The following is a 25,409-nucleotide window of genomic DNA, read 5'->3' as shown; positions in this document are numbered from 1 at the left end:
TTCTAAACTTTTGAATGGTTGTGTATCCATAAACATGATACAGATGGTAGTGGAAGTATTAACTTGTAAATGTATTAATTTCATAATGGCTGAGTCACTACGGCGGCTGTTAGTGTGATTCACCATCCAGTTTCACACCATCTGTCCTCTCAGTGCTGACTGTTTCCTCTCACATCAACAGCTGTCAGGTGAACAACCCGCACAGGAGCGTCCCCTCCTGGATGACAATGGCACGACAACATAACTTCAAATACTCTTAACTTCCTCTTATGCCGCCAGATTTCACAAGTAGCCTTTTGAATATCCAGATTCCGCATTTTATTTTGAAATTCCGCGCATTGTCAGAGTTTATTAGAGATAAAAGTTATTTTAATTAAATGCCAACATATGTGTAATTTCGAAGGCTTGAAGACTGAAGCTTTAAGGTTTCTGCAGGTGTGCATGTTTTTCAGTGCAGCAACTAAAACATGTTTTATTTCATGTGTGTTGAGCACATATTGATTTAAAGGTGCAGTCACACTTTATTTTAGGGTTAATGTCGGAAATGAGCGCGAGACAGAGGAGAGTCTGTCACAAAACTGAACCTGTCAACTGGTTTAATTTTCAGTCAGGAAGCGAGAGAGGCAATGCGGAAGATGAAAAGCCATGTAGGCTACAATTGTGTAAGTGAATGCGCCGGCGCGCGCGTGTAACCGCGTCTAAGCGCGAGCCACGCCACCACCACAGAGGGGTTCCCCTTTCCAACAGTGCGCACAGAGCACAGAGGCTGACAGAGGCTTTTTATGTGTGAAAACTCGGACAACAAACAACGAGGAAGTACCGCAGGGGACCGACTGAACACCTAAACTCACTCTGAACTTTCTGAAAGTGAAATTACCAGATTTGGAAGATTAAAGAGATCCGTCTTTGCGCCTCTCCTCGTGCGCTCTCACGACGGATTCAGCTCTCCAATGCCCAAAGAGTGCAGGAGAAAGACCTCCAAAGACTTCGGACTCTCTGGGACTGGAATAAACGACGGGGCCCGTCCAGAGAGGAGAACAGCCGGAGTGAAAGCATCCCAAATCTGCGATGATCTCATTCAGAAAGCCGCTCAAATCGCCCCGTCGTCCGCAACCGGAGCGCCGACTGTGATGGATGCGCGCCGGGTACCGCAGGTCACCATCACCCCGGAGGGAGGCGGCTCCTCCCGGGAGATGCAGCAGGAGGATTGGGATGATGCTGTGGACGGTACCCTGCGCAGGAAACTGTCCAACTCCTCCATCTCCTCCACGGGCTCCTCTGCTGTGGAGTCCGAGGATGATTTACTGAGCGACAACGAGAGCAAAAGCAAAGGCATCATCACTTTGGAGCATCTGGTGGACACTGGAGAGGTGAGTGAACTGCACGGGGATGAAGATCCACTGAAGAGGGCCATTAAAGTGGTTCCCTTGTTTGAGGTTTCATGAGTCAGAGGCAGGTTTACCAGCAAATTATGCCACTTACGTCTCTGTTACACAGTGCATGAAACAATCTGTTGCCTCCCTGTATGAATTACTGTTATATATTATATGACTAAACCAACTACAGCAAAGATTTGCCTGCATGAGGCATCCTAGGACAAGTTTAAATCCTTCAATGCCATGTGCACAAACACAGTGACGCTACAATGCTCACACAAATATGTTTTAAAAGAAAATCACATGTAAAAATGAGAATCAAAGACAAAAAACACTACAGAGGTTATAATGTAGGAATACAATATAATGTATTTGAAATAAAGTGATATAAATAGGTGTACAGTAAGTTGTCTCTGAGGCTGGTGGTGCAGCACCGGATGTTTACTGACAAAAACCTTTCAAATTATCCTCTGCGACCTCATGTGTATCTTTTCTAATCTGCACCCTCTATAATTACCCAGTTACAGTAAAGACCTAATGTTTTGCAAACAAGAAATGGTGAAGCAGAGCCGCACATAAACAGCAGCCAGCAAACTACTTCCTCACAGAGGACCACTGGGATCTGTGGCCGCAGAGAGCAGCTGATAACAGCGTTAGCATTTGTTCTGTTTGGCTGATCTTGAGTCCATGAAATGTTTAAGAAGTGAGTTCTGCAGAAATCAGTCACTTCTACCTTTGCAGAAGTTATTTCTGTATCTGTTCTGGTTTGGAGATCTGGGAAATGTCAGTTGTCAGATACAGGGGTCAGCCACACTACTTTTCTCTTGCTGTTACAGATCATGTGAAAAGGAAGATTAAACAAGCTCGAGATTGCTGCCAGAGAGCGCAGGGTAATCTCTGAGGAAATTCGATTGTGCCCATTGAAATCACATTATCTTCCCTTATGTTTAATGACTTATCAGAGCCTCTCACATCACTGTAATGATCCCAGGCGCTGCGAGAACTTAAACCAACACGAAGACGCTGCTGAAAGCTTGATAACCTTTATAGTGCAGCAAAGTGACACATCATGTTTACTGTGAAGTATCTTAAAGGCCATGCTGTACACATCCATAAAACCACAGGTTGATGATTCAGTGGCTCAAAAACAGTCACACAAATGGATAACTTGTTAATAATAATGCATCTGTTGCATGTTAAATGTCAGATCGTGTTTTGGAACGTATGTAAGCCCTGACCTTTATCACTGTGCCTCCCTCCTTCTGCACACAGACTGGTGTTGAGGGATCGGCCTTTAGTTCAATAGACGCTTAGGGTGGAAATTTGTTTGACATTCTTGGCTGATAAAGCTTTGTAGCTGACAAGTCTCGCTCTTATGAGCACGCCTGCATGCAAATAATGCAGTTTAAGATCTTTGAGAAGCTCAAACTCTGATTTAGATTCGAGCAGGACGACGTGTATTTTTGCAGCTTTGGCTCAATCACTGTCCCTTCGTGTGATTCGTTGGGAAGTGTGACCGTTGTGAGTCACGTCCTGGTTTCTGCACAGCATAATCTGCTTTGTGTCTACACTATCACCACATTAGACTCAGACTTTCAATGTGTGTGTGTGTGTGTGTGTGTGTGTTTTTATGGTGCCACCACTTCTCATCGCCTTCTCCATACAAGGCCTGGAGCTGTCACTTTCCTTTAAACAGACTGAATACACATTGCCTGTTAAGCCTCTGAATGTGTGCGAGAGACAGTGTACAGTAACATTCTTCAATCAAGTGAGGCTCAATGTGAAGTCTTTACCAAATAAAAGTCCATTCTACCTCTTTAGTGGCTCTTAAAGGCATCACAGCGCAGAATGGAAACATACTGGTTGTGTTGTCTCTGAATATAGTCACACTTATGCATCTGCCCCTTCAGCCCACACATCAGCCCACGCACACGCACACACTCACACTCACACACACACACACACACACACAGCACACACTAACATGTCATTGTGTAATGATGTGTTTCTGTGGTCAGTAATGTAAGCCTTGGCCTTTGACATTTAACAAATAACCACTTCAGGAAGTCAAAAACACCGTCTATCAGTCGTCAGCTTTTTCCAGTTCAGTGTGTGTGTGTGTACAGATGAATTCCTAAAAGTGAGCAGCAAAGTGTTTTTTAATGGAAACACAGCAGAGTAGAGAACAGACAGACAAACAGGCTCATCATTACAGGATTCACTCATTCATCTTGCAGCAGTTCACATCCCGTTAGCACTTGCAGATGACAATACAGCGCGACATGGAAGGCATGAGTGATAATGATGGTTGGCTGAGTGAGTTATGTCGTCTGATTGTTGTTCTCCTCGGTGAAATGAATTGTTGGAAAATGGTGAAGCTCGCCGTCGGTGTGTTTGCTGTGTTGCTAGCGACTGCTCTGACTGTTCAGATCAGCAGTTGTGTGTCAGTTAGTTGCACACACAACAGACCTGGTCTGACAGAGCAGAAGGCGAGTGTGTAAGGGGCTGGAAAAAGCAAACATGAGGCTAATCCTAGAAACAGGCTCCTTTACATTTGGGAGAGTAAATAAAACATCTTTGTTTTAAGCCGTGGCAGACAGTAACAGTTTACATTTACTCAAGTTATGTACCTAAACGTATATGTAATATTTCTTCATTGAAAGGTCTAAAAATGACCTCAACAGTATTATACATTTTCTTGAGTTGTGTACTGACACTATCTCAAATGTTTCCAACAATCTTCCAACCGTCTCATTTGGTCGCCTGTCAATGGCATCATATCCCCTTTACCCCCTCTAGTTGCTCTAACTTAACTAACTCTAACTAAAGAGTGTGAGGAAAGAATCGTACAATGTGACAGAATAATACCCAGTAATGGCACTACAGCATTTTCTCTGCCACACAGCATCATTTTAAAATGAAGCAGAGACCTAATTTACTGATATTGATCTAGCTCACTCTGACTATGACTATGTCACCAAACATGCTAGTTACCAAACTAATGCATGTGGTAACATTCTAATGTTATCAGTGGCGATCTTAGGGGTGGTGGTGGGTAAGTGACAATGTCCGTGGTTGTGCTGCCACCTCATAGTAGTGTTACAGTACATTATTCTGTATTGATATATCGATTCAATGATGAACGTTCCAGTATCATCGATGCAACGTGAAAACATTGATGCGGAACATCTGCCTTAGGACACTCCTTTATTTTGAAATTCCCATGGCATGTCTGTGTTGCCATATCTGTCCAAGCACACCTCCCTTCTCAACATTCAAACAGTGCTGGTGGCCTTGTGTCGTGCAGACGATGGCAAGCAGCCAAGAAAGTATGAGCGTATTTTCTGATATCGTCTCATATCGATCACAGACCCCTGAATTACATCGAATTTAAATTGTATCACGGCAGACTATTAGAACTAGATATCAGCAAATACAGTATTGTTGCCCAAACAACTGATATAATATTGTATCATGATGAAACTCGTGATTTACACCCCTTACACCTAACATATGTACACATAGTTAGCTGACTGTCCTAACTAATTGTATCCAGCTGTCATCAGTCGCTAGAAAGGGCCCCACTTTTGTGTTTTTTGGAGTAACAATGGAGCACTGTAGAGTGCCGTTTTGGGGGTTTATAGATGTCATTACAGAGTGTACCAATAACGTGGCCATCAGTGGCTCCTTTTCCCAAGTTATTTTGTGGCGTCCAAAACATTTGTCTGGTGTGCGTCTCCTGACAGTGTGTCCCTGGACATTACAGCAATGTTCAACACGCTCATGAAGCTTTTAGTATGATTGTTTTGACCACAGATAGCAGTACTAGGCTACCCCATGACTGAATTCACCACATAACGTTAGCTTAGTGATGGCTAAAGTACAGCCCGCGAGCCAATTGTGGCCTGCTGCTGGTTTTTAAATGGCCCGTGACCAGTTTTTAGAAATCAACTAGAATATGGCGTGAGCATATTTCTGTAATTGTAAGCACATTGCACAGCCTAGTTTAAGCACAATTTTACTGTCATCTTCAACAACTAGCCTACTGCTAGCAAGCCCTGCCGATGCACTTCTTCACTTGCTTCACCGACAATGATTGATTACCAGTCAATAAGAGCATTTACCCCAGTAAACATGGCGACTGACCTGAAAAGATGGAAGATATAGACATTTTTGTAATATGTGGGCACACTAATAAACTACTGCAGTGTCAAATGTTGAACTTTTTAGTAGTGTTGTGTAGAATTTTCTACAGCAAATGGGCTTTCCTGATATAGAAACAGTGATTGATGAAAACATTTAGCCTACTACTGTTTGGCCCATGACTCCTTACAGTTTTCTGTACATAGTCCACGATGAAGAAAGTCTGGCTAACCCTGCATTAGCTACAGTGGCTGTATGGGTGGTAGACTCATGCTAATGCTAATGGAAAGTTAGCAAGTTAATGCTAAGTCAGCTAACGTTAGCAGCCATTTCATTACAATGAAATAACGTAGCGTGACTAAGTGTTGGCTGATGTGAATAAAAGTGAACGTGGTTTCTGCCTGAGTCACGTCAGATAGATTTTCATCTGCAAAGGTGGTCTTTTAAACAATAAAGACGACTCCCATGATAATTGACAACCTCTTCAAAGTCTATCTTTTGTTATTGTTTTGATTGAGAGGACCCTAACAACAAATTATTGCTTTGAGTTTAAGTAAAATTTTGAGGTACTTGCATTTTATTTGGGTATTTCTAGTCTCCAACATTTTTTACTTGTGCATCAGCAGCAGAATTGAATACTGTACTGTACATTTTACTCCTAAAATTAGGATTATGGATAAAAACATAATAAGTTTACACATTTATAAGGATTAAATCTGTTTTCCGACCTCTTTTTCTTGTAATGCCTCATAAAAAACTGTTTATTTTAAGGCTTCATGTCAAATTTCAGCTGTCAATGAGTTGTTAGCAGTTCAGTTTCTTCTCTGTTATTCAGGCAGCTTTTGATGCAGTGTGCAAACCTTTTATTTCAACTTCTAAGAGAGTGAAACCAGCATTATTCTGAGTGTTATCAGTACAAAGTCTTGTGGTTTCTGTCATCAAGGCCGGCCGGGACAGCGTGGTGCGAATAACACGTTAACAGCTTCAATGTCAGACTGTGTGTCAAACATAAATATTAGCGATAGAGCTGCAGGGTCGTCGTGTTTACATCAAAACTTGCATCTAAGTTTCCATTCCCTGGCAGTCTGAGGATAACACATTACACCTCATGAATCCAGACCTCTTCAGTACAGTCACAGCCTTGCAGCTTTAAAACACATGCTCACCTTCATAATGCGATATTATCAGTAAACAAGAAGCACTATGGTAAGTCAAGCATATCACCTGACATTTAAGAGACTTGGCTGGCTGCATGCAGGGCTTTGCGTTTCACTAACTCGAGAGTCCCTGTTTCATTTCCTGTTTTCAATCAGAACACACAGAATAAAATGACCTCTCCAGAGCATAAAAACAGGATCCAACAGCATGTACTAGTTTTCCTCTGCAGCGCCGGGGAATTTGTTTATTCAGTGTATTTTCCTTGTAATTATATTTGAGATGACTGGATGGAAATACGAAAAAAACCTCTTGGTGTTTAAGTTTATTTGAGATATGGTCAGTTTTCTAGCAGGGAATAAAACAAGCAGTTCTCCACAAGTGTGAAACACCACCGTGTCTCTGTGAAATTCGCAAGCTGTTGCTGTGTTTTCTTTGTGTGAGTGCGCATGCTTGTGTGTGTGTGTGTGTGTGTGTGTGCGCGTGTGTGTGTGTGCATAGTGAGAGACAGAGAAAGAGAAAGCGAGGGAGGCATGAGGAGTCCTTAAACAAACAACCATGAAAAACTTACCACCTCTGCCAAGAAAAATTAATTCACCCGTCAGTCATCTTTTTTCTTCTTTGTTCAAGATTCAGTGCACACTTTGATTTGCAAACGCTTGTGTGACACTAAAAAATTCAGACATTGCTAACAAGCGAGTGGGAGCTGAGAGGCCAGCAGCGAGGGCAGTGTCACCCTCCGATATTCGGTGTTCACTTTCCCCTTGAGATACGGCCATTTGACCAAAGATGACAAATTATTCATCCAGTGTGACGTTCTAAATCCTCCTTGAATATAAAGCAGAAAATGTCTTAAGCTGTAAGCTGATATTAGATAGTAGATTTTCCTCCGTCACCACACCAAGCTGGAGGTGCTGAATAAGAGATGCTGAGTACGATATAAGGTTCCACAGATGTGGCATTTAGCTGACCTAGATTGGAGGTTTCACACAGTGGAAAACCAAAAGCTTGGCATCAGATTTACTGAGTCGACTTGCTTATTCGATCAGATTTCCATTCAGACAGCGTAGGTCAGACTTCTTCCTGTTCTCAGATTATTTGTGAGAACAAGGGTACACAGACAGACACAAAAACTTGACTCAATGCTTGTTTTCTTGCATGTCTTCTACAGAGTAAGCCATGGTGGAAGTTGAAGACGATCGTCCACTGGCCCTTCAGCGCTACACAGAGGAGAAAACTGAACTGGGTTCAGCTGGCCGGGCATAAAGGTATGACCTGTTCAAATCATTGTTGTGTCTGTGTGCTCGGTCAGGCACTCTCACCTCACTGACAGACACTGAAACACTACTGTGATGGATGACTGACGTTAGATCTGTTGCTTCCTTTAACACCATCTCCATGCAACACAAACAAACAATAAATTCAAGAGCATTACAGCTACAGTTGGTAACTTTTAGAAAAATAATTTAGCATTATATTGCTGAAACTGTCACTGCACAGATAATCTGTGATAAAAATCATGTTCCTCCCCTCATAGAACTGCCATTAGCATTTGCAAGAATCCACCATACATGAACAAAAACAGCCAATCAGAGATGAGGAGTCTCTAATGCCGTTTAGGCCGGCTGTGGCTCAGTAGTTAGAGCGGGTCATCCACTAATTGGTAGATTGGCAGTTCGATCCCTGACTCTACAGTCAGAATACTGAACCCTAAATCGTGTCTAATGGCTGTTCTGTCAGTGTGTAAGTGAGTGGCAACATGTATGGTAGCCTCTGCCACCAGTGTGTGAATGGGTGAATGTGACATGTAGAGTAAAAAGCGCTTTGAGTGGTTGTAAGACTGGAAAGGTGTGATACAAATGCAGTCCATTTACTGTGAGCAAAAGGCTACAGGTCATTTTCAGTGGAAGCTGGTGACATGAAGCTACAAACAATGGCGAAGGTGTGGGGTGGCAGGGGGTGGCTGTGGCCACCTCACGCTGAATCCTGGCCACCCTATTGGCCACCCTGGCCTGACCCCAACCACCACATCACAGCCGGCGTGCGGAACTTTTCCTGCGCTACCGGACACTTTAGATGCGTGCACATCCTACGTTTTGGATATTTGGCGTGAAGGTGCGACCAGACAAAGACAGTACCGCCGTTAAACAAAAAGAAGAGAAGACAAAGATGGTGGATAACATGGGATTCATCTTCTAACCGCTTCATCCTCTTGAGGGTCGCGGGGGGGCTGGAGCCTATCCCAGCTGACATCGGGTGAGAGGCGGGGTACACCCTGGACAGGTCGCCAGACTATCGCAGGGCTGACACATAGAGACAAACAACCATTCACGGTCACATTCACACCTACGGACAATTTAGAGTTATCAATTAACCTAGTCCCCAATCTGCATGTCTTTGGACTGTGGGAGGATAACATGGGATTATTTGCCATATTTATTCGTGTTTGTTTTCCTCGTCTCTCTCCACCAAAGAGACTGGACGACAAGAGCGTTCACTGCCGTGCATCGTCTGGCAGCCAGGTGAGTTGGTTCATTAGCATAATGAACGGAGGGAAAACTCTTGTCATCGAGTGTCTTTGTCTCTGTGGGGGAGGCAGGGCTATGGGCTACACACACACACACACACACACACACACACACACACAGACACACACAGTGCGATCTTCGTGAGGGGGAGACAAGGCGAGGGAGCGAAGCGCAGAGTTGAGCGTAAGAGAAAGACAGGGAACTTGTTCCTCAACCAAATGCCACGGCTCATGTGTGGGAGTGTTTTGGATTTAAACCAAATGACAGAGGGGAGCCCAGTAATTTGAACGAGCTGGTGTGCCGGGTTTGTTCTAAAAAAACATCTCAACAAAAACAGCTAATACGACCAAATTAACTGCACACCTGAGAGTAAGAGACTGACAGTCTATTTTTTTGTATTTATTTATTTCGATATTTTTACGTGTTATTTCGGAATATAAATTTTATTTTTTGCAGTCGTAAATATTCTTGTTAAATAAATGTTTATTTCTCTTTAAAAGGGTGTACTTGCACCATTATGCATTTATTATCATTATATAAGTTTAAAAAATGGACTAAAAACAGCAAAATTACAAAAATAATAAAAAGGGTCTTAAAAGCACAATATTACGCAATATTATCGCTTATCGCAATAATTTCTGATGCAATTAATCGCCCAGCAAAATTTGTTATCATGACAGGCCTATCATAATAACAATAGTCAAGTAGTTGAAACTAGCTCCACCTCCAGCAGCTACAACAGTAACATGCTCCTCTAACACTGATGCTTCAGTATTAATAATCTAATGATCTCATATATAATAATATCAGTCAGAGGAACCAAACACTACTTTTACTACAATACTTTAACTACATTTTTCTCTCTCAGAAATGGTTCTTATGACGTGTTGTGGAGTGAATGTAAACATAATTAGGCAATAAACATCAAAACACAACATTAGATGTCATATTTGGGTTTATATTCAACTAAGGTAGGCATTGTGTGATCCATGTACTTTTTTTTTTTTTTTTTTTTCACTGTAACTGAAACACAACACGGGAGCGGGATTGGACAGGAGTCATTCTTGTGGGATTTTTTTTTTCGTTTTCATGGGATTGGGATGAGATGGGATTATTTTTGTGGGAGTGGGATGGGACAGGACTGAAAATCCTGTGCTACATTTGTATAGTGTAAGCATCTTTGTTACTTTACTTGCAGGCATAAGAAAAAAAAGTTAGATACACTGAATATTATTTGATCTTTTCCACCATTACCTGTATTCCAAATAGTGTGGAGGTGTGTGGTTTAGGTGCCCTAAATACCCCTATATTTTCCAGTGAGACATTGCCACCCCAAAATGATCACATAACCATCCTGGCCACCCCACAGAAAAATTTCTGGCTCCGCCACTGAGCAGGGAGTAGTAAAAAATGTGAAATAGGTCATTCCAGCACCCACACTCCATGGAGGATATGCTATCTCACTCTTGCGTGCAGTGTCTGACTTTCACAGACATGAAATGCTGCGTCAATCAGCATCCTGCCAGCAACTCCACGCTGCACAAAGGTGCAAGGGCCCGTTCATCTCTGCTTGCAGATTTTAATTTTTGTTTGTAACTGTTGCACAATCATATGCTTCACTTGAGGGGGAACTTTTCCATGACTATTGGCACAACAGGATGCCATGGCCTAGGTGCTTGCACAAACTCTAGGGTAATGGTTAAGGTTAGGGTAATTTTTTTGTTTAAAGTAATGCGAAGTAAAGTGGTTGTAATGGTTTAATGTCTGCTTGTGACACTAGCAGCACAAATGCAAATTAGATCAAACAAATTAACCTGCTGGTTATATAGATATAAATGGCCCATTCTGTAGGATTTAGGGTCATCTGTTGACAGAAATGGTATGAAATATTCATAACTACGTTTATATTGTTTTATAATGACCTGAAAATAAGAGACAGTGTGGTTTCATAACTTTCGGATTAGTTTGCATGTGCGATGTGAACTGTGGTCTCCTTTGTATACTGAAATTGCTACATTGTGCCACAGTTCCTAAACGCAGCACTCAATCATATACAGCAACCTTGAAGGCAGAAATCTGATGAGAAATGTACGACCATATCTACCACCTACTGTAGCTCTACATTTCAACCGAATGTAGTTTTTCTACTTGAAGTGATTTAACAGCAGTATTAATGCTGGCCTCTAATTGAAAATGATATGCTGCGTAAATGTCTCCATCATTCAAGTAACCCCAAAGTTCAGAAGAGATTCTGTCCACTTTTAGGCATTGCGGCAGATTGACGAGCCCACCTCATATTTAAACATGGCAATATGTGTGTGATTTAATACGGGCTAGTTCATGCAGTGCTAAATAAAACTCTTAAAACATACATTATATAGTTTTGATTGTTTTTATTTTATTTGTTCCAAATTAACCAAATCTTTTATTATGATCTGTGGGAGAAACCGGAGCACCCGGAGAAAACCACACATGGGAAAATGTCCTCACAGAAAGGTCTGGCATGAACCAGAACCTCCCAGAGACATCAGTGCTCACCACTGAAAATGAAAATAAAGGACTCTCTCACAAATCTAAAAGCTAGAATGCTAAAACTCACATTTGTTATGTCAGAGGGTGTGTAGCCTGGAGCTGCTCCATAGATAATAATTGGGAAAGATGTTGTAGTAACACTGAGAGCACCCAGGGGAATGTTCTGACTCAACAGATATATTTTCTGTTTCAGAACTACAATAAGATTGAGCTCAACTGGGTGTAAAAAACATGACCACTTTATGTGGGTCAACAAACTCAGGTGCCATTCATTGTTTACGGAGCAGCTCCAGACTTTACACCCTATGAAATCACAAATTTGAGACTTTCTTATCTAGTTTCTGGTTTTGAGAGAGAGTAGCTCATGTTCACAAATACTTATAGGATTTTCCAAGGCCATGGAAATAACGTATCAGAATTCTTGTTCCCCTTTAAGTCCAACTGAGCTGCAGTGGCTTGTGTTCTATGTAATGTCTGAGGGCCCTGGCCTTGGCATTGCCATATTTAGGCAACAATACATCTGTCTCCACAGGGAAACAACGTATTCCTGCAGGTTCCCTCTTTGTGGAAATCGGGGGGAGATGGATTAGCTGAGGATCAGCCTCACTATCGTCTTTGTTACCTAGCTGCAGTGGGTTGCGCTCTATGTACCGTTTTAGGGCCCTAGCTTGAGTAATGCCATATTTAGGCAATGATACATCCGTCTCCACAGGGAAACAACGTCGTCCTGCAGGTTCCCTCTTTGTGGAAATCGGGGGGACACGGATTAGTTGAGGATCAGCCTCACTGTCGTCTTTGTTACCTAGCTGCAGTGGGTTGCGCTCTATGTACCGTTTTAGGGCCCTAGCTTGAGTAATGCCATATTTAGGCAATGACTCATCTGTCGCCACAGGGAAACAACGTCGTCCTGCAGGTTCCCTCTTTGTGGAAATCGGGGGGACACGGATTAGCTGAGGATCAGCCTCACTATCGTCTTTGTTACCTAGCTGCAGTGGGTTGCGCTCTATGTACTGTTTTAGGGCCCTAGCTTGAGTCATGCCATATTTAGGCAATGACTCATCAGTCTCCACAGGGAAACAACGTCGTCCTGCAGGTTCCCTCTTTGTGGAAACTGGGCGGACACAGATTAGTTGAGGATCAGCCTCACTGTGGTCTTTGTCACTTACCTGCAGTGGGTGGCATTCATTTCGCTGTTTGAGGGCCCTAGCTCGCACATTGCCACATTTGGGTAATGATTCCTCTGTATCTATGATCCCCACAGCCCCAGCAAGGAGTCGGAGTCGCCTTGCACGTGTCTGTCCCCTTGAAGTCAAAGCCTCATTCGAAGTTCTGGGAGGTGGTGGACTTGGTTTCAGGTCTCTTGCCTTACTTAAGACAGTGGCCTGCATAATGACGATTGATGATGAATGACTCATAGCTGCAAAAGAAACTAGCTCAATGAAATGATAATGGATTTGACATCCACTAAAATTAGAGATTTCTCTTGCAGCTGTCACTCGTTGAAAGGTCTGAAGTGTCCTCACAAATATTTCACCCACAACAGTCACGAGCTGAACGCTTACGTTAAGGGGTCCTACTTACAAACTTTCAGGCACTTGTATTGTGATGTCACAAAGGGATATAACATTCCGTCAGTGTGATGATGTCATTCTATTCTGTTTAGAATTCCAGGATTCCATTCATATTTTTTAAATTTCAGTGATCATTATTGAGATGAACATTACGATTCACTATTGACATGATAAACAAATAAATAAATACATAAATAAATAAATAAACACACTCATTATTTATTATAAACAAACACATAAATAATTAAATATATGATGCTTTACCATTCAGGACATGCATGGAGATTGTTCCATAGTTTAGAAGCTCTGCTATAGCCTATAGATTTTGGCAAGATGAGATCCCGTTTATTTCATAGTCTCTGTGGGTGAAAGGAAAACTTGAAAACTCACACAGACAGAAAGAGAATAAGCATGAAACACAACACGGGAGCGGGATGGGGCAGGAGTCATTCTTGTGGGATTGGGATGAGATGGGATTATTTTTGTGGGAGTGGGATGGGACAGGACTGAAAATCCTGTGCTACATTTGTATAGTGTAAGCATTTTTGTTACTTTACTTGCAGGCATAAGAAAAAAAGTTAGATACACTGAATATTATTTGATCTTTTCCACCATTACCTGTATTCCAAATATTGTGGAGGTGTGTGGTTTAGGTGCCCTAAATACCCCTGTATTTTCTAGTGAGACATTGCCACCCCAAAATGATCACATAACCATCCTGGCCACCCCACAGAAAATTTTCTGGCTCCGCCACTGGCTAGAAACTGATCTCCAACACTTGCACACATGTGTGACGCACTACAAATCAAAGCTGAGCTGACCTCAACTTTTCTAGTGCTCCAATGACATGGTGAAGCTTCAACCAATCGTATGTAGTTGCTTCTAGCTGTGCTGTGCTATGGTGCCATTTAGCTAAGTTAGCTTATGCTACCTTTATGTGCAAAGTGGGGCGGCAGAATATGATGTTAAGATAGTGCTCGGACCTTGATCATAAGCAAATTTTAGATGACATTCAGTTGAGTTGCTTCACGAAAAGTAGCAGACACACACAAGCCCATGACGATGTTACTAGCTTAACAAAAGCTTAAGCAACACATCAACAGCAACTCAGCGATAATATAGCTGGTTACACTGTTACTCAGCAGCCCTGCTAATTTATGAATCAAGATTCTGTCACTGCATTGCCTGTTTCTCACCTTAAGTGTTCTTAGAAACATATTTTAGTGCACTGTTTAGTTGTAAAATGAGAATGTTTGTGACCCAGCTGCCGTGTTGGGAATATTTGAGCCAAAACTAAGCCCCACCTACAGTGCAGTAACAGAATCTTGATTCATATTTGATCATTGCTGCCTAGTTTATGTGCAGTGATTGACAGCTGAGTTAGAGACTCCTCGGCTCTGATTGGTTGTTTTCATTCAGCCACGGTGGATTGATGCAAATGCCATCAGAAAAACCAGGAGGAGGCAGAGGAACCTGATCTTTCTCACAGATCATCTGCCTCATGTACTACTGTCAGGATACAGTGACACTCATCACAAAGTTACCTACTGCTTTAACTTGCGCAAGCTTCATGTCACTGGAAATTAAATTAATTTCCATCACACAGGCACAGTACAGGATGGTCTGACAAAATCAGGGCATGCTTCTTTAAATGTCTACACATTTTCTTATCTGTCCTGTTTGTGAATGCCTGAAATCCAAAGCCTTGTCTCATCTCAGGTAACTTCAAAGCAGCAGATGAGGGAAACATCCTGAAGAAGTTCTCAGAAAACGAGATGCGGTGCTTTGAGAAGCTGAGGGATGATGCACTGCTCCCATTCGTGCCCGGTTACCACGGCACCGTGGAGAAAGACGGAGAGTCTTTCCTTCATATGACTGACCTGCTGGCGAGCTTTGAACTTCCCAATGTCATGGACTGCAAGATGGGAGTGAGGTAAGGGAGTAAGATATTCATTAATTTCTTAAAATGGATATTCAGGCGTTTGTTGATATTTTTGTAGAACTTCTTTTTATTTTCAACAAGTTAAACACACTCTCACAGTGCAGTCAGTATGTTCACAGACACAGCCCAGGCATAAATGTCTTGCGGAAGAGTCTGTGGAGCTTGGGGATCTTAAAAACCTTAACATAACAGTGAACTAAAAGTGTACACTGTACAAAGTAAACAGGGAACAAGAAGTGAACTATAAATTAATACTAAAAATGCCTAATGGGAAGTCAAAGTGTCCAGTAGATCACATCATTTAAAAAGGTATAAAATAACAGGTGCCCCTTTAGTTTGAATTATATTAGTTTTAAACTGCAGTCTAGCAGTCATACTTTCCATACACAAAACATCTTAATATTTTTCCCTCCATCGTGTTACTGTGGGGGGCTGCGGCCTTAACCAGGAAACTGTGATCATCTTCCTCGCAATTCTCAGTAATGATGTCCGGTTATTATATCCTACATCCCTTGGTAGTGTGCATAATAAGACATAAGAAGGTTCTGAGGGTAATTCTACATCCAAACAGGTGTGGACTTGACTTGACAAAATCAAAAATGACTTTCAACTCGACTTGGATTTTAACACCAATGACCTATGACCTTGCTTGGACTTTAGTTGTTTGACTTGAAAATACTCGATGGCTTTCTTCAAACCTAAGGATTAAACAGTATGTTATTTAAAAAGTGTACCACAAATCAGTTCATGTCCCTTCATTTCCTGAACCAACAGGTTCCACCAGTCAACACTTAATTCCCCAGATCCACTTTGTTTGAACCAATCCAACAACATCCAATCAAGTTGCAAGAGAGAAGCATGAAGAACTAATGTTACGTTACTGAGCGTCAGTTGGAAAAAGATACCAAAGATGTTTGCATACAAAAACTATGCCATGGTCAACAAAAAATGAAAGGAAAGTCCAAAATGTGTTGAAAATTACAGATGAGATGCAACAACTTCTAATAAATTTACAAATAAGTACAAATTTTAAAAAGCATTCACAACTTGAGTAAATTTAATAGATTATTACTCTGTTGTTAAAATGGAATAACATTTGAAATTACACGTTTAGGGCTCAGGACTCATAGTTTAGGACTCCGGACTCATAGTTTAGGGCTCCGGACTCATAGTTTAGGGCTCAGGACTCAAAGTTTAGGACTCAGGACTCAGAGTTTAGCAATCAGGACTTGCACCTCTTATTTCTGCTACACTTATTTGAAATGCTGTCAGATCATTTCCTTGTTTATCCATGTATTTAACGCTCCTGTTCTGTTGAAGAGGATTAATGAGACGTGTGCAGCCTGGAGACAGTACATGCCGCCTAAAGGGTTTTTTGCTCTACAAGGGAACACCTGTTATAACTGCAGGCTATATGCTTGGCTTCCTGCCACAGCGGGTGGGGTGCCTCACTGCATCATGTGCACACACACACACACACACACACACACACACACACACACAAACACAAACACACACACACACACACACACACACACACACACACACACACACATTCATACAGTATATGCATGAATGCGCACATGAATGTATACATACAGATGTTCGTGCAGGTCTCTGAGAACTTTGTTTCCGGGCCAACATACAAATGTGCAATCCACACACACACACACACACAGACACACACACACACACACGCACGCGCGAACAAAACATTTATTGCTTACTAAGTGTCTGTGCGTGTCTTAATTTGTCAGGCTACACACACACACACACACACACACACACACACTCAGGGTGTCCCTGGAGACTCCCCTTTGTCAAAAACACTCAGAACCACAAAGTTGCAAAACCGCTAACTTGCACTAACGCTAACACACACTCAGACTTTCACACAGTTGAGCGCTGGAGTCTCCTCTCAGCTTCCCTCTTCTGCACAGAGGAAGTGTGGCTCACAAACTGAAACTGAAATTCACATCTGTTTCCACGTAACTGTCTCCTACGAACACAACACTTGTGAGTGTGCTGCTGTGCTGATCACCAGCAGACTTTAATACTCCTACAGCTGAGCGGTACAGAAATGACTGGTCACCTGTTCTGCACGAGTGAACACCGTTAAAGAGGAGCTCTGAGAAGAGGCCTCTGATATGAAACTTCCCTTCTAAGTAAATAATTTATCTTGCATCTTAATAACTAAGGGTGTGAATGCATGACAAACCCTGAAAGTAAACAACCATTGCTATTTACCTACCTGCTGAGATCATGTTTAAAATTGCAAGGAGTCTGTAAACATGCAGCACCTGAAGGCCTCATTCCTCCTGCTGTTTCAGGACATACCTGGAGGAGGAGCTTGTTCGGGCGCGGGAGCGGCCCAAGCCGAGGGAAGACCTGTATAAGAAAATGGTGGAGGTGGACAGCGAAGGGCCGACTCCCCAGGAGCATTCCCAACGAGGGGTCACCAAGCCTCGCTACATGCAGTGGAGGGAGACCATGAGCTCCACCCACACCCTGGGCTTCAGGATAGAAGGGATCAAGGTAGACAGAGCAAAGTCCGCCCATAAAACATGGTTGGAAATGTGGTAAAAATGCCAATACAACTATATGACAAGATATCAAGGTATCACCGGGATGCTTAACAACCCATGCTTTGATAAAGATCACACTCCAACCTTGACAGACAGAAACCTCACAGTGACAGACAGAAACTTCACATCACAGCACAAACATTTTCCATGAACAAAATCGAGAATGTTTTTGAAGCAAACTCTGATTAATTCCACTGATATGCCACAACATAACTCTCGCCTTAGTTTAACCACCACTGCCAACTCTAATAAGTTTGCACTTAAGACGTTTACACAAATCTGTGTTAGAAACTGTGGCAGCAGGGCGCCAGTGGCTTAGTGGTAGAGCAGGCGCCCCATGTACAAGGCTGTTGCTGCCCGGGTTCAACTCTAGCCTGTGGTCCTTTGCTGCATGTCACTCCCTCTCTCTCTCTCCCCCCTTCACGCTTGTCTTTCCTATACATTAAAGGCTAAAAAGCCCCAAAAAAATATCTTTAAAAACAAACTGTGGCAGCTACACCACTGGACTCACTGTGAGAGGAGCTGCAGGCGATTTCAGTGAGGTATCTCTGGAGGACCCGCTGCTTTCATCCAGCCAGGCATTTGTGTGAGGTCTCTCTCGAAGGCCAGATGCTGCGCATGAACCGACTGTGGTCTGGAGGCTGAAGTCGTGGTCCACTGACAGTCACTCCGAATCACCTCCAGCCTCAGGCCTCATACTAGCTTAGCTCTCTTTCGTGATTTTGTCCCCTCATCCTCCTACAACTTGTTTTCTCTTGAATCCAAGCTGGACATATCTTTATTTTTGCCAGTTTAATTTCTTTTTACACTAAGTCATTCTTTTACATCCATGATCACCAGCTATACGTTACTAATTGCTAATGTTTACTCCCAGAATTCTTTGTGTGGTTGCAGTTATGTGCAAGATTTGATAGTTGGCTGTCTCGCTCCTAAATTAGGCTGCTAAATCCACAATTAATTCATACCCCAAAATAGTTTTTATATAATCTATAGGCAAGAAAAGAAAGAAGTCCTACACGCTGTCCTTTTGCTCATAATAAATCCCACCATGTGATGTGCCCTCTGATTGGCTAAATGCATACAGCCTGTGGGACTGATTGCCTGACAGCTCCTGGTTCCTGATTGGCTGAGATATCGCAGTCAAGGCTCTATTAAAAATACTCCAAGGCGTAGCAGCCCTTCCTGGATGACATTAACAACCTTCCATGTACCAGGCATTCAACCCCACAGACAGACATTACAGTTTTGATTTTGTTGCCTCAACTCACTACCAGCCTCTGTTGGTTAGCTGCGCTATAAGGCTGAGGGAATGAGAGGGGAACCATTCAAAAATTAAGTTTTCTCACTAAAATAAGTGCTGGTTGGTGGATCAGATATACGCCGAATTAAACACCAACTCTTGTTCACCCCACGAGTTTCTCCTCCTTTTCCACAGTCCAAGAGAAGTGAAGGGTAAAAATGCCAAGTGATCTTGCTCGATTAACCATTATCATGTAAAGGACCACATATGGAATATTTTTGAAAGTCAAGCCGAGGGCCGATTAAAATTGGTCTGTGGGCCACAATTGGCCCCTGGGCCAGACTTTGGACATGCCTGCCTTACACCAAATGATAGAGATCATGGGAGTGTGCACCAACTCAGGTAAAACTCTCATGACATTGCGACAGTGGAATTTAGTGTAAGGCCAGTGTCGTGTCGACAGCGATTTCTCTGTCCATAACTTTTTCGTCTTACCTGTAGCTGAACCAAACCCTTCCCCTAACTACTGAGAGGGGTGCCATGCAATAACAGGAGGGAAATACTGTTCGACCGGGTAACAGTCCTTTGATAGAACACCTGCGTTGGTTGTACCTGATGGTCCGGGGCCCTAAGGAGCCACAAACACGACTCCAAAGAAGTGCTTATGCTACTTCGTGTCTGCTGGATGTGTAAATAGACAAGTGTTTGCTAACACATTCCCTATGTCATCTTTATCAGGTGATGTTTTGCTTCTGCTGCCTCTGATTGTCCAAAAATAACTGAATTAAATTAGATTATTGCAAAAGAATGCACACAAATTCTGTCCAATCACAGGCCAATAGTCATGGTATCGTGTAATATTTCCTATCTTTCAGAAATGTGACGGTACGTGTCGGACTGACTTCAAGAAAACCAGATCGAAGCAGGATGTCATCCAGGTGTTCAAGGACTTTGTCGAAGGGAACGTCAGCATCATAGTACGTGACAATCACTTCACCTCTGCACACAAACAGTATACGTTGTGTGTTCATGCATGTAAGGACAAGCACAAAACATACTGTACCGTGCATGTACTGTACACAAGGCGGTGTTGTAGGCATGACCTAAAAGATGTCGTCAGCTACAAAGCCAGCGGCTGAGTAAGCTCTCACATCCTTGTCCAGTGTTTGGACACATATAAATGATTTTGTATGTTCAGTCTTTACATTTAAAACAGGCTGGGGACAGTCTGATGAAATAAAACAACTTTGAAGTGTTTGATCTGCACAGAGCAAATATTCACCGCAAATAATGCTGTTTGACTTTTTTATTACGGCGGGAGGTTCCCAAACAGACGCTGTGTCAACACCCTTTAATGTTATTACTGTAGCTGCTAATTTATAGATTCAGATTAAAATGTATCTGATGCTAAATCATTGGGCTTCAGGTAGTGTTTGGATTTTATGATACATCTGTTACTGTTTTTTTCTTGAAACGCAGAAGTCCTACCTGAGCAGACTGATGGAGATCCGGCAGGCCCTGAAGATGTCCGAGTTCTTCAAGCAGCACGAGGTGACGAGTGATCGTAACATGTTACAGGAAAAACAAACATACAGCGCTGTAAAATAGTGTCGCAACAGCAGGAACTTCATCTGAAAGTCTACCTGAGGGGTTGAACACTGTTTTTCTAAAAGATATGCTTGAATTTACTAAGAACATGTTGGCCGATGATTTTTTTTGTTTGTTTGTTTTTTTAATATTTTTATTGGCTTGTCAGGGTTTCTATAGCTCAGTGTAGGTAAATTTAAAACTTTTTGAGACTTTTTAATGCCACTTTTTAAAATTAAATTAAAGAACAATTTCACAATAATCCAACTTGGAGAAGAAAAAAAAAACTTGCTGCTCTGTGCATCCCGGCTGGAAGCAAAATATGAGCGTTGATGGTTCAACTATCCTGATTTCTGTAACATTAATGTGAGAGGCATTCTGTAATTAACTTAACAAAAATTTTTTTTAGATTTTACCTGGCAACATCAGTAAAAGCAATAAATAAAATTGTACTTTAAGTGTGTCATATAATTTTTAAGATTGATTTAAGACATTTTAAAACTGATTAAGGCCTTATTTTTAGATAAAACAATTCAATGCCTTCGTAGGACTTTTAAAGGATTAATGGGAACACTGCTTTTGTATACAGTTCAGCAACACAACACTGATAAAAAGAAAAACATACACGCAAAAACAGGCGGGCTTATCTCATAGTGATGGGCTACAAAGACAGAAGAAGATACAAGATAGGCTGATAAATGTGACATTGTGTTATCTGTTATAATGTGAGTTACATTTAGGAAGATGGGAGGTTAAATTGTAGCTCTAATTGAATCCATAAATGGTTTCCAGATTATCTTAAAATTATTAAAGGAGCCACCTAAAGTGACTCAATTTCTCAAATTTGAGATGTTGCATCACCTCCCTGAGCCAGCGCGTCCAACTCGGAGGACGTCCAAAAATGACTTGTAGCTATTTAAACTGTTTATCCTTTGAGCTGTTCCGACTCTGTTTGCTCACTAACCAGTTTGACAAATTCTAACTTTTGTCACCCATCTGTGTTGTGAGACCTGAGTCTATGTCAGTAGGACATGAGTATTAAAAAAAAACTGAGCATCGTCTTTAAACAGGAAGTAGATTCTGAAGATGTCCTCATGTGGGCACAGTGGACTTATTTATAACAGTCTAGTCACCAGTGTCTTATAAAGTGTACAACTGTTAATTTTGGTGCCTGAACATGGCTGTGCAAAAACAAAAGTGCAAACGGTGCAACACATATAAAAGCCTTGTGGTTTATATCTTGTAAGAAATGTCCTTTTTGTCTGTAGAAATAGTCTGTAACACCTAATGGGCCTGTGTGGAGCACTGTGATAATACAATACTAAAGTCTAAATGTCCTCAAACGAGTACTTTCTAATCATCAGAGTCTTAGCCAGCTTAGTTACTGTTGCTAAAATGTGTCAAATGTGTATACCATATCAAACTAGAAACATTATTAAGCATAAATGAACAAGTTTTAATGATATAATTCGATCAGGTTTTGTACCTTGTCCACTTTTGTGTCGGGATCAGCTGTTGAATGATTTGGCCGCCATCTTGTTTTTACACTGACCAGTTTATTGTGCTTTATCTCAAATAAGGACAACTGGTCTGAGTTAAGCAGAATAAAGCATGAGTTGCAGCAAACCCAAAGTGTGATGTCCTTAAATAAGGTCGCAGGGATGTAGGCATGATTGGATGAAGCAGAGGAAGGAAAAGCAAACACTCATTGGAAACTCTTCTTGTTTCCGTAGGTCATTGGCAGCTCTCTCCTCTTTATCCACGACCACACGAGCAACGCACAGGTCTGGATCATTGACTTTGGCAAGACCACAGCGCTACCAGAGGGCCAAACATTAAAACATGACATTCCCTGGCAGGAAGGCAACCGAGAAGACGGATACCTGTGGGGGCTGGAGAACCTCATTCACACTCTGGAGTCTGTGAGCGATGAAGGGACGAGCGGAGAAATGTTTTGCTCTGTGACCAAAGAAAACAGCCAAACTACAGAAACAGATGGTCAGTGACCTTTGACCTGTAGGTGGGTGAGAGGAAGTCAAACTATTTTTAATGGACACCACAGAGAGAGCCTGAGGGGGGTTTCAGATATGTTGTTTTGGGTGCTGGATGATGATAAATGTTGAAAAGATTGCAGAGATGAGACAATAAAGAACATTTCAAAGATGAGCCTTATAAACGCCACTGACAGAAAATACTCGCTGGACACTGAGCAGAGAGGAGCAGAGGATTTGTCACTAGTTACTCAACGGTTGAGCAAATGAATTGACACTAATTCAACTTCCTGCAAAATGAACAGAAGTGAAAGTGTATGGATTCTGCATTTCAGTTTCAGGGACAGGGTGTTACGCATGACGGAAATGCTCATGAAACACGAATCAAAACAAAGTGAGCAATCACAAGTCCTCAGTTCTCCTTGTTACCATGATACCCTCAGCCCTGATGTTACATCTCTGCCCAGCTGCCAGGAGAAAGTGTTGGCAATGTACGTTCATGCAAACCAAGATATATTACATTTGTAGGTTTTATGCGTATCATATTGATGTGGGTGGATTATGAGACAATGGGCCTCTGGGCACAGATATGCAAAGGGCCCCACCACCTACCCTAAACAGGAAACACAGACTTTGTGTCTATTTGAAGTTGTTACGTGTCTTTTTGTGTCTCTTTGTGGTCATTCTGAGTCTTCTTCTGGTTGTTTTGTCTTTTTGTAGTTGTTTGGGCTCTTTGAGGTAATATGGTGTCTTAATGATGTAATTTTGTGTCTTTTTTGGTCATTTCTTGTCTCTTTGTGGTTGTTTCGTCCATTTCTGTAGTTATTTTGTGTTTCTTTGCATCTCTTTTTGGTCTTTTTGTTGTGCTCATTTTGAGTCTCTTCTTGGTCAGTATGTGTTAATTTGAGTGACATTTTGCAAGTGAAGGTCACAGGGCCCCGGTATGGTACCTTTGGAACCAAAAGTAGCCCTTCAGACCTAGACCCTAGCGTTTCCACCATTAACAGTACTCTTAAATGTGGGCGAGGTTGTTGTCACTCACTGCTCCAACAAGCACTTACTGTATTTCCTTATAGATTGAAGTCTGCACCTCCTTTATCGTCCACAGAACGAGGTTGAACGTCAGCATATTCAGAACAAAATACAACCAGCTGCAGTGAGAGTCTCTCTCTCCATGGGATATTTAAAAATAGTAGGTTTGTGCATTTAGTCCTTCTCAGGCCTGAGCCCACAGGAACAATGCTCTACGATGCTTTTTTTTTCTCCAAGTGAAGATCCACTCATTACTAAAACTCTGTGTCAACTAATGGAATGGTCAAAGTTTTCATATTGAAATTTAAGGTGTGTTGATTGATTCCCGTCGTCAACTCATGCATTGAGTAACATTACAAGAAAAGGTTCCACCTTAAAAGTCGCCAGCAGTCGGCCCAGTGAATCAAGTTAATTTTTCTCAGACTACAGTGGCTGTAAGGAGAGCAAAACATCCTTTATTTTTATAGTTATAGTTTACTAAAGTAAAACTTGCCATGGTATGAACAGTGGTCACAAAACCAGCCAAAACTCAACTGTGAGCAGAGTGACCGTTTACTGTTGACCAATGCATGCAGTGTTCACAGCTCCACCTTTTAGTACCAGATCTGTGTGCTAGGTACCCCAACAGAGGGGGGACCAAAATGGGGATCCATTGGTACCATCCACAACATTTCACAGTGGAAACGGAAAAAAAGCACACCAAAATGAACTGTACCGTACCATACAGTACTTCTGGGCAGAAACAGGGCTCTTGTGATTGTTCTGTCTTTTTGTAGATGTTTGGGTTCTTAGAGGCAATTTTGTGTATTTTTTGGGCCATTTTGTTTTTGCTTTGTAGTCATTTTGTATATCCTTGTAGTTGTTTTTTGTCTCTGTAGTAATTTTCTGTCTCTTTGCAGTTCCTTTTGGTCTTTTTGTGCTCATTTTGAGTTTCTTCTTGGTCGGTGTGTGTAAATTTGAGTAACATTTTGCAAGTGAAGGCCAGGGCCTCCCTGACACTTGGGGCCCCTGGGCCTGGGTCCAGTAGGCCTGTTTAGTAATCCATTCATACATATCAATGGCATTTGACCAAGGTGAGATGGCTGCCAAGCTGCAGACCACTGTTTGAGACCGACAAACAACAAAACTGATTGTTTTTAGAGACACTGCGACACTTCCACACCAAAACCAGACATTTTAAGCCCAAACATGACCACACATTAATTAACCACAAGGCTGTTGAAATGTAAACAAACTCGTGGTTTGCAGAAACGTACAATGCCAACATTTCCTCTGGCGACTGGGCGTCACATCTGTAAGTGTTATATTAAAGGAGAGATTCTGTGCAGTATGAAACTCACAGTCATATGACTACAACACATAACACACTGTCAATATGTTACTGCATACTGTGTAATGATCAGAGTGCATTACCTGTGTCACTGTTCTGACAAACTCTTGTTTATTGTATATCGATTTATATTTCTTTCACTGATTTTATTCTTTTAATCAAACTTGTAATTATTTTCATTTCTTTGTCACAGCACATTTCTTGGTTTTTGGTCAGAGATGTGCAAATGAGTGAAACTGTATATGGAATTAAAAAGGGCAAATACTGTTATTTTTTAACAGTAAAAACACTATTGTGGTATCTTAATAATGGGTTAGAGTTCAGGCTGTGTAACTGATCAAACTCACACAAATACGATCAATATATGTGGATTTATTTGGGGCACGGGTAGGTTAGA

At 41.9% G+C, this 25,409-nt stretch overlaps 1 protein-coding gene across 1 annotated transcript; it reads left to right on the top strand.

Moving 5' to 3' along the window:
* The first annotated feature begins 374 nt into the window (after positions 1-374).
* On the top strand, positions 375-25,301 carry itpka (inositol-trisphosphate 3-kinase A). The gene is made up of 7 exons (XM_049595747.1): positions 375-1,370; positions 7,846-7,942; positions 15,025-15,238; positions 17,578-17,782; positions 19,948-20,049; positions 20,552-20,623; positions 22,393-25,301. The coding sequence occupies exons 1-7, from the start codon at positions 951-953 to the stop codon at positions 22,663-22,665; spliced, it is 1,383 nt and encodes a 460-aa protein (XP_049451704.1). The 5' UTR covers positions 375-950; the 3' UTR covers positions 22,666-25,301.
* The last annotated feature ends 108 nt before the right edge of the window (positions 25,302-25,409 follow it).

Source organism: Epinephelus fuscoguttatus, linkage group LG14, assembly GCF_011397635.1.
Source record: "Epinephelus fuscoguttatus linkage group LG14, E.fuscoguttatus.final_Chr_v1".
Taxonomy (NCBI): Eukaryota; Metazoa; Chordata; class Actinopteri; order Perciformes; family Serranidae; genus Epinephelus; species Epinephelus fuscoguttatus.
The sequence above is the reverse complement of the archived record's forward strand: the minus strand, read 5'-3'. Positions and strand labels throughout refer to the sequence as shown.

Excerpts from the sequence above, each read along its gene's own strand:
- itpka (XM_049595747.1), top strand. The coding sequence starts at position 951 with ATGCCCAAAGAGTGCAGGAGAAAGACCTCCAAAGACTTCGGACTCTCT. Across the intron at positions 1,371-7,845 it reads ATCTGGTGGACACTGGAGAG|AGTAAGCCATGGTGGAAGTT; the intron begins GTGAGTGAACTG and ends TGTCTTCTACAG. Across the intron at positions 7,943-15,024 it reads TCAGCTGGCCGGGCATAAAG|GTAACTTCAAAGCAGCAGAT; the intron begins GTATGACCTGTT and ends GTCTCATCTCAG.